The sequence below is a fragment of the Rhea americana genome, unplaced genomic scaffold (assembly GCF_003343005.1).
Source record: "Rhea americana isolate MKP2758 unplaced genomic scaffold, rheAme1 scaffold_23, whole genome shotgun sequence".
Classification (NCBI taxonomy): domain Eukaryota; kingdom Metazoa; phylum Chordata; class Aves; order Rheiformes; family Rheidae; genus Rhea; species Rhea americana.
Genome location: NW_028186346.1, coordinates 5,545,738 through 5,556,068, shown reverse-complemented (window position 1 = coordinate 5,556,068; position 10,331 = coordinate 5,545,738). Strand labels below are relative to the sequence as shown.

General features: G+C 40.0%; 1 protein-coding gene across 1 annotated transcript in view; it reads right to left on the bottom strand.

The window, feature by feature from the left end:
• Positions 1 to 1,798, bottom strand: part of UBAC2 (UBA domain containing 2) — a 110,987-nt gene extending 109,189 nt beyond the window's left edge. The window contains exons 1-2 of the mRNA XM_085306030.1: positions 1,740 to 1,798; positions 200 to 365 (exon numbers count right to left, since the gene is read on the bottom strand). Of these exons, the coding sequence (XP_085162156.1) occupies positions 200 to 365; positions 1,740 to 1,798 (225 nt within the window). The remainder of the gene's footprint in view (positions 1 to 199; positions 366 to 1,739) is intronic.
• Positions 1,799 to 10,331: the final 8,533 nt, after the last annotated feature.

Genomic DNA, 10,331 nt, shown 5'->3' with positions numbered 1-10,331 from the left:
TTTTTAAATCAGCTTGCCGGATTTTTAACCTCAGCCTCAGGGAGAAACCCTAAGAAAGGGACTGGCGTTGCTGGAAGGCATTCTTCAGATGGTTGAAATGCTGCATACGTGCAAAATTAAACTCGGCCGGGTGCGATGCCGCAGGGGTGAAGCGCTGGCTGGGTTTTATTCGTCAAAACAGCCGTGCTTTCACGTGTACCTTCGGACAGCAGCGTTCTGAACGATGTGCAAGCAAAATTGCATAGAAGTCCCGCTCTTCATTACTAAACGATGGCACTTTGTCCGCTGAGGTGCTGCCTCGCCATTCCCACAGGCGTGCGAACCCAGCTTGGCCTGTCGGCTCCAGCAGCCGCTCGGTGATCTTGCTGRTGAAGGACGGGGGGAAAAAAACATTTTATATGGAGCACAGAAAGCTGAGAAAACAAGAATGATAATACTTGGGTGTGCAGGACATTTTTACAGGCAGGAGTGACTCACGGCCACACGGGATTGGGGATCGTGGTTTATCCGTAGTTTGCTACATAACAGTTTACTTTGTTCCCTTACCTTCCTCGAAAGATCAAGTATCCCGAGCTGCTTGCATTCTCCTCTCTGCAGCTCAAGAGATTTTTTTGACCCGGTGTGTATGGGGGGGGGGATATAGCATCCAAAATAGCTTGCGTTCATTGAATATGTTCTTTTAATCGACCTGCGGTACAGAAGTCTCACAGGTTTGGATGAGCTACGTGCAGGCAAGACCGCGAGCTGCAGCGGGGAGCACTTTGAAGGAGGCACCAGAAAGCCAAGCAACCCTGCCTGAGATTGAAGGACTGCTGCTGCTCAGGACCAGCCATCCCAGAACGCATCACGAGCCGCCACGGACGTCGCAGGCACAGGGAAGGTGATTTTGAAACTCACGTACAGATAGATACAGATGGATGGATGGATAGATAGACAGATGATAGATAAAAATATGAGTTAGTCTAGGTATAATATAAATATGTACAACAGGTATAATATAAATGTGTATATATAATTAGTTCCATCTTTCTAAAGATGATTCAAATTTAAAATTTTTAGAGGCCTTTGGAAAGCCAGACTCACTACGCTTTGAAAAACTGTAGCACCCAAGGGTAGATCTGGCTCACCTGTACTTTGGGAGTACACAATGTGAGCATCTACATGAGAGTCACAYGTAAGCACTCATTATAGCTAACGAACATGTAGGCAATACGTTCAGGTGCATCTAGAGAAGCTTTTGTATGACCAAAAGAAGGTATCTACTTTTGGATGAAGTGAATTGCTCCCYAGACTTCACTGATTCTACCGAACAGATCTCCATTAGCCATCATGGTAAGTCAAACATCTAGAGCACGTGTAGRTACCAACACGGTGGACACCTAAGTTAGAGTGAGCCAAATTCCACCCCTGATTTTATTCAAATGTGGCTGAAAATTATTGGGGCAGCAATATATATTCCTCTGTCCTATAAGCTCCATTTTGAAGATTTCCCTACATTTATGTTCCCACAAGATAATAACAATTAGAAAGATTCTTCTCTGAGACATTCAGCACCAGTATGGGATGGAAGTCAGAATCATTAGACATCCAAGAGACAAAAGCATGTATTTTGCTCAATAAGGATGCATTTAGGCAAATATTTAACTGCTATTTTGGATGCTGATCCGGGGACTTGTTATCACTGACAGATATAGCAAAACTGAGTATCAGTRGTTGGCAAGCTTCTGCCAACAACATACCARATGCTTGCAGGTTTGTCAGTACTGCTGGGATACTGKGAGCTGGCTCCAGATTTCATTGCCACTGTTTTATTTAAGCCTGTTAATATATTAATGACTTTATTAAATGTCTTATGATATCCTTGCTTCAAAAAAAAAGATTTATTTATTAAGTCTTTTTTTAAAGGATGAGATCAGATTGGATACACCATGTGCTCTGAGAAAACTATATACCCCAAGCTAATAATTACACTTTCACAAACTGATTGAACTATAGATGTAACTTAGTCTTTGCCTTCAGATATAGTGCCAACCAGAGACTTCATTAAAGGAGGTTTTTTTATCCTGAGATAGATTATGTTGTCCAATAGCTTGTCATAAAAAGGATGCAAATGATGTGTTTAAATATAAGGAGTTGTCCACTTTGGAGTTAAATGAAATCACCAGTCCTCACGCTTGCCTTGGAACATATCCCAGAATAGGAAAGCTAGCACTTATCTGCTAATCCACTTAGAACAAGCTTAGAAGGTTTTGACACTGCTCAAATGTCGGCTTAAATATCTGCATTTGTTTATTACGTCTAGTTAGTGGGGGGTCGATTTGATATGCTCAAAATAAACTTATTTAAATTTCCTATTCAAAAAAAATCCCAGGAGACTGGAATTTACATTACTATTTTCTCATGTGCCTAACTTGTTTTCTTCTCTAAACTTGCAGTGTTTTTGAACCAACTCTACAATTACTAATTAATCTGATCTCTAATAGTCAGATGCTCCCCAACCATACAGAATGAGGGACAGCAAAAGAATAAAACAGAGTGGAAATAGTACACCTCACTCAGGAATTTTCTGCTTTCACTCAGTGCTGTCAGGATTCTGCAGGTCCAGGSGAGATGCTCTCTGTCTCTCAGACATCTGTGGCATTCATACATGCTGCTATTACAAGTGTCATATTACCTGAACTATTAGCAGATTTCTAAAAAGAAGTTAATCTTAATGATTTTAATAACTTCTCCCTACCTTGTCTTCAGTTAAAGAATAGTGTAAAGAAGAAAGCTGTGCACAATACCCTACAGAGGAGAATTTTATGGCAGCATAGCTTGCTGATAGCAGTTTCTATGAGAACAGGAGGAAATGCAAATTGCTCCAAGGTAGAGCAATTCACTGGGCTGAAATCAGACTGCTTGGTCCTGTCCTTTTCCAAAATTAGAGATTTTCTCTCACTCTCTCAGAAGCGAATAATGCTTTGCACCACAGTAGACTTTTTGTCCTCTTGAAGTGTAGTGGGTTCATTTTATTACACTTTTTTTTATGATGGCTAGAAGATACACAGCACTTCATAGATGAGTTCTTTCTGTGTATYGCTGGTAGGCTTAGAATTAACATAAGAAGAAGTAGTGTGGGAAAAGGATGAACTTCTAGGTGTTTTGTAAGTTCTTAAAATGTGCATAAAGTAAAATAAGGCAAACTGATGAAAAATGGCAAGAATATTGGTTTTTATCTGATTTTGTCAATTGATTTTGCATCACCATACCACGAAAATTTAAAGAGTGCTCAAAAGTTTTCAATTTGCTATGGTTTTATCCATTTCAATGAGGTTTTTACAGACCATTAAACACAGTGTTAAACTTGAGCTCCATACCAATGTCTAGTAATAACATGCGAGTAACTATTGCTGTCTAGTTCAAGCATCACTCTCCCTTCTTCCAGCTGGAACCCCAGAATGGGAGGCAATCACACTGCGAGTGTTTAAGTGACAAGCTGGTGGCCACCAGCAGCCATGAGCTCCTGCTCTTTTCACTGCTCATCTCCATCTCCATCCAGAGCCTCTTCACGCCTACTCCGTTGTCAGAGTCCCTCCTGACCGCAACCGCCACCTCCCAGCTGCGTTCCCTAGTTTGTTCCCACAAGTCATCCTCGGTGTGCCCCGTCTTTACCCTCTGACTTCACACCGCGAGGCATGCTCCTCACATGTGGGCGAGAGGAGAAGAGCAGTGCAGTCCAGCCTGCAGAGCTGCAGAGGAAGCACAGGAAAGAAAGCCTGCAAACTCACGCTTACTTGGACTTCTGGAGGCAGTGTTGCTTTCTTCTCACCAGCTGTCCCTATGGGTTGAACATACACACTTACCATTTTTACACTGAAAGTCTTAACTATCACTTCCTTTTTAACAGTCGATCGTGTGACCTCTAAGACCACATGCAAAGTGACCACTGCACCCAGATGTTGGCACCTCTGTGCTTAGGGGTAGCATCAAGCACCCCTAACATATCTAGGGGTAGATCAGCAGCTTTGTCTCCAAACACTGGTAAAACACTCACTCCCTCGTATTTGTCATCCTTGAGGGTAAGTAAGTTCTTTGTCATAGGAGCCTTCTTCTACTTGGAAGAAAGTTGGGATCCTGTGAGAAACAGCAGTGGCCAGTAGTATAACCAGGAAATAGATCATAATGCAGGCATGTTAGGAAAAAAATGTTAAAATATGCAAATTTTGGTATTTCCTAACYGTTGATTTTTACACCAGTTTTATGTTTAACGTTCTATGTTAATATTTGCATTTCATTTGATTTAGAAAGAGGTGAAACCTCATTCTTAAAAGAAGGTTTAAAAATACACTCTTCTAGCTACTTTTAACTGAGCAGCTGTCACTGGATTTTAAATCAGTCATGTGAAAGGCATTAATTTACTACAAACTAAGCTGCAAAAGACAAGTAAGAATCTGAGGGGATGAGTTTTAAGCATAATACATAGAAGATCCAATTAAGGAACCCATCAGAGGRGCAAAATATTATGTTCAGCATTGAGTAACGCAACATACTTTGCATATTTGTACACTTTTCACGCATACTGGAGATCAAGCAGTAGCCATCTATTTTAGACTGAATTTATGYCAATCTGCAGTTAGTATTAAATTACTGAAGATGACTATCAGTGATATAGTAAAAACTTAAAATCTCAGATGTAGAAAACAACTTACATGGTTGCATGCTGGTGTAGCTGTGTTGAAATGCACTACTATAAACATTAGATTTTAAAAAGTATTTCTAGGGGTCTTTAAAGGATTTTTTCCCTGATACCTTTTCATGATATTTCATGAAAAATCTCAGACCTCCTTTTCCTCTTACATAACTATAGACTTGCACATTGTAGTCCTATCTSTACCCCACACAGTGTAAAGGTTCTGAAACTCCCAGATCTACACTCCAGAGATAACTCTAGGTTCTTTCTCCTTAAAAGGGAATACAGGCCACCAACACTGTCAAAAAATGAGAAGGCTTTAAGCATTCCTTTCTCCCAAATGCCATTATTCCATTTGTAKTTTATTTATTTAAATTCAGGCATGAAGTGGTAGTAGTCCTGCTTTCCCTTAATGGAAATTCTGACTGGATGTTTAATAATTATATTTATTGAAGCTAGAAATCAGTTCTTAATATCCTGACTTCTRTGGGCACCGAATCTGTTCAAATCTTAGTCCATGATGGGATAGGTCTAAACCAAAGGATTTTTACTAAAATATAATGATGCCTCAGAAGAAGATACATGAAGTTAAAGAATGTTCACTCCAGAAATACACTTGCATGTATTTGTAAAAGAAGTAGATATGCCTACAGGAAATAGGCATTCCTGGGGTTTCTCTTTTCTCTAAAAATGTTAATAATGGAAAGTTAAATGCAAAAAGTCTATACCACATAAAAGTGTAAGATTTTGCCCAGGTAGGGCCTTGAAGTTGCATCAGAAAAATAAGTGCAGCCAAGCTATTAGAAGCACAAAGAATATGGCCTGTTGCAATTATCCTTGATGCGTGTTATACGTTTTTCAGCGTGGCCTATTTTCTGTATGTCACTACAAACACAACAATGCTGTTATGGTGTGTAGAACTGAAGTTTAGATCTAGTCTAAAACTGCAATATAAAAGTAATTAAATGCAAGAGCCAGCATTCTTACTGCAGCTTTAATTCCTCTCTGTTGCATTTTGGCACCTTTCTTATTTTTCTTGCTGAATGCAATATAATAGAGTTTAGTATTTTTAAAAATACCTGGACTACTTGGTGTCTAGGGGAAGACCACGTGTGAGAGGGGGGTGTCAGCTACAAAAATCATGCTTCTTGAGGGCAGTTGCTGCGGATGCAACTACCACGTCAAAGAAACGTTTCCTGGCCTCAAGATCATTTGCTCGGCCCACAAAGAGATCGCTGCCATTTGGGTCTCTTTTTTTCTCTTCTAGCTGATGAGTCTTTCCCCACCACAAGGTGGAGGTGCTGGTATTCTACAGTTCTCAGGCTCAAAAGGGAAGGCAGATTTACTCTGGGCTCCTGGGGAATTTACTGGAAAAACACGTGCTGAAATTGCGAGCTGTCCTAATTTGCAAATAAACCCCCAAATGCCTGAATGATGACGCTTCCAAGCGATTCTTGTGCACTGCCTTGAGCCTGCCTGCCCCCTCGGGACTTCTCGCCTCTGCCCTGCTCTGGTGGCCCTGATTCTCAGCCAGGTCCCAGGCTCCGGATGGGGGAGTTGGAGATGCTCATTTTTCTGCCATCGTTCCTGCAACAAATGGAAATGAGAGCACAGGCTGAAGCTGATGGGCAGGAAGAATTGAAAGGATTTATTTAATATTTTTTAGAGGGTGTGTAAAATGCAACATGAATCCTTTCTATTATGTATTGTAGATCTCACATCAGAATTTTTTGAGGCCTTGCTAGTCTCAATGCACGTAACAGCAAATAAAACCTGCTGTGCAGGGGAGTGAGGTCTTATTTATTTATATACTCATTTAACAGTAGACCCCTAAGTTTGCATTGATGCCATATTTTTATGCTTTAATCAAGTTCAAATAGTGATCCAGTACTAAATCATCTAATATTAGAACTCAAGTTTAGCATTTTTCTTTTTTCTTCCTATTGTAAGCTAAACTAGCTAAACTAGCAAACTTTTCAAATAAATGGAAAATAGGACAGCAAAATCAATTAATTCATTTGTACACACAAGACATATTTGTTGTAAAATCTGTTACATTTGTTCAACCAGTAAGTGTATATTTACTACACAAGCCACGCTACCTAGGTGACAAAAAGTTGTTAGTATAAATATTCATTTAATGAATGGATATTGGACAACATGCTTATTTTTATTAATTTTGTATGTGAATGTGTATTGAGAAAAAAGAATTTTCGGTCATTTTCCTATGTTCCTATTTTGCTTCCAGGTTTAAATGCCATTAGTCATTCCACAACAGAATGGTTTGGGATTTCAATAACTAATGATTTGAACAGATTCATGTTAAGAGTTGACGAATTAAATTATCCACTCAAGTGAAAACCTGTATTTTCGTATATACAGGGAGAGCAGCTTGTAGGCTAGAGTCAGCATCAGTGATCTTGCTGGCAACAAAGAGATTTGAGGACAAAAATGAAGCCTTTGCATCCTACACTGCATTCAGATGTTATATAAAACCAGAAATTTTGCTTACTTGCAGGTAAACTGTTTTCACCTGAAGATCACAATGTAAAAAGTTAGATTTTATGTCCAGGAAAAGCACCGATCTGGAGCAAAATTAAAGAGAATTGTGGGCTTAATTCTCAAATGCCTACATGGTATGCAACACTTCAGATGCAATTTTTTGCTAACTGCAGTTTTATGCAATACTTTAGATGTAGAAACACATTACACTGCAAATGTAAAAAAAAAAAAAAAAAAAAAGTACAACAAAAAGGAGCACGTCTGTCCCAAATGTTTTCTGGCCTGCTTCAAAGCACAGCGAATTCGACAGAAAGCATCCTGTGGCTCTGCTTGGCATTCGGATCAGAGCAGCGCCCTTTCGGCTTCCAGGCGAAGGTTGGTAGGATCCTGAGCGGAGCCAGATGGAACGCGCGTGTTGTGGCCGGAGTGGTGCACGGAGCAGATGGCTCCGCAGCGGCTTTTTTGTGCGTTTGGAAACGGGGGCGGGAGGATGCCCAGTTAACGTGAGGTGGGAGGCCGTGTTTGTTCTACGTGGACGGCACTGACACGAAGGAAGATACTAAATCCAGAACGGAAAAAAAAAAAGAAAAAAGAGACCCAGGGAGGGGTCAGACGAGGAGGCTGGATGGAATGTGAGGAATTAAGAGAGGGGTGGAGCAAGGGACCAGCGGAGGAAATAGAGGCGCAGCCGGAGTTATGCAACTCGCGGTCTCTTAAGCGCCGTGCTGACGGAAGAAGAAGCCATAGGAAGCTCTGGGGGAGAGACACRGCAAGGGTGACTCACAAGAAAGGTGACACCAAAGGGATCAAGCCCAGGTGGGCTGTGCAGAGTGGAATGACGGTTAAAAAAAGAGAGAGAGAAGAACTAGCAAAGCTGGAAAGAAAAGCTGCAGATTTACCCTGAAGAATCCCACTTGCCTTGTGTGTTGTATCTGTTGCCTTATATGTTGTAACTGTAGATGCTCTTACTCCGTAAGTTCATACAAGTAGAGTGTTTTCGGATCATCACTGCTGAGTGAGACTGTCCATGTATTCCACATGCAGGTTACAAAGAGCAAAGTTCAGCGAACATCTTGCTTCTACAAAATCCAAGTGCTATAGGACCTTCTGAGTATCTATCTGCATGTGTGTAGGCAGCACAACTCAAAAACCTCCAATTCCTGTACAGGTGAGTAAGTGCCCTCAGAGAATGCTTGTCAATGTATATTCTGCGTATGTATRCACACGCAGCTGCAGCACACACAATCCATACTGGAGGAATCATAACCTGTAACCTAAATGAACAAGGTGTTTGAAGGCAAGATATTACAGTACTGGTCTGGGGAAAAAAAAAGTTTCAAAAAATCATTGTTGTCCAGTATTGGTGCTTCTATTGTAAAAACTGTTTAATAAAAATCTGGACTGACAATCAGATGGCTATTTTGAAGTAATCAGAAGTAATGACACGTGCAAAAAAGCCAAATCAGCAACTTCAGCCTAACAGAATGAACCCTAATCTGATATGAGCAGAAAATGGGAAGAGATCTAATTTTGCTATGCTAGAGCATATCCTAATATAATTTAAAACACAATTATATAGACTTTAAACTGAAATTTGATGACTCATCTGTTTTTCAGTATTTAGTACAAGCAATCCTAGGGAAATTTCAAACTTAGCAAATAAAGGGCTAATACTTCCTAAATACACAGGGTATGACTTCTCCCTTCTCTGAAAGAATCTCAAGGAAAAAAAATGATAAATTGATTATTTGATTGAAGTGAAATCATGTAACCACCTATGATAAGAATTCAGGGTGAGGCCTGAGAAACACTTTATCAAGGTGGGAAATTATAAAGTGTGTCTCTCATCACATATTGTATTCCTTCATTTTGTCATGCTAACAACCAAAATGATCTTCTCAGACACAGGCATAATTAATAAAGCATTGCCCTGGATTCAAGATAAGAATATTTTAGACCCTTAAGAATAGAACTGAGATCCGAATGGAAAGTAGATTACTTATTGGTGAAAAAAGACTGTCCAGAATTTAGTTAGAGTGCGGAAAGAATCATAAAATCCACCGCTTTTCACAGTGGACAGAGATAAAGGCAGAGGTGCATTATCCTCCTTTTCTTGTATTGTCAAATCGAACAGGAAAGCTATTGAGAAACCAACGGACAATACTACCAAAATCCAGGAACTAGTACTGTCTTGGTTAGACCAGTGCAAATATTCTCTATCAGTATCCTGTCTGACTTTCCTGAGGACCCAAGGAATTAAGGGGATTTGAATATATTTGCAAATTCCAATTTAATCAAGCAAAAAATAGAAGTATATTTGAAAGAGATTCTTGATTTTGTCTCATCTGTTTGAGCAGATGATTAAACAGCAGCTGTTCTTGTCTCCTATTGGTTTATTGATCAATAACTCCATTCCTTTAAATCACAGTGCACAAATGAATGTTTAGTCTTTTATTCATGATACAATAAAAATATGGGACAGTCAGCCTGCTAAATTATTTCTATGCCTAGGAACAGTTGCTGAGAGATGTATCACTTTCATAACTGAACTATCTTTTAACCCAGCAGGGATTATTTTGGCTCTTCCTTGAAGTGGAAGTGCTCATAATTTAATTGACTGATTCTGCATATCCCCCTTCCTAGACATGAGGGACATGCCTGCCGCTATAGATCACCCACAATTTCTTCACAGATACTTAGGCTTGCTATCAGCCATGCTATTTTTGGCAAGAGAAGAGCCTAATTAAAAGTCACGTGGGCTCAAAACATATTGTAAACAGAGGTTCTGCCTGGTATACTGTGTGGCAAAAGTGCCAAGAGCCAAATGCCTCATCCATCTTCTTCATCTGCCAGGTAACCTTTTCTTACGGCATGTCTCCATGGGAAAAGTCTAGTGCAATAGGTATGAAACACAATTAGAGTTTAGTAACTATTTTAGACTTGCTCTCTGCATGGCCATTCSTACTTTGCAAGAAAAGCTGTCTCGAGGTTTAGCATAATCCAATATAGAATAACTTTTGCACTCAAAATGCCATCAAGAGTGTCCACACTGTCACTTGATATACAGCAACTTTCTAGCACTAGTTACTTCAGGCTTTTCCTTTGTGTAAATACATTTGATGGAATAGCTTGTGTTCCCCAAGGAGCAGTATTTATC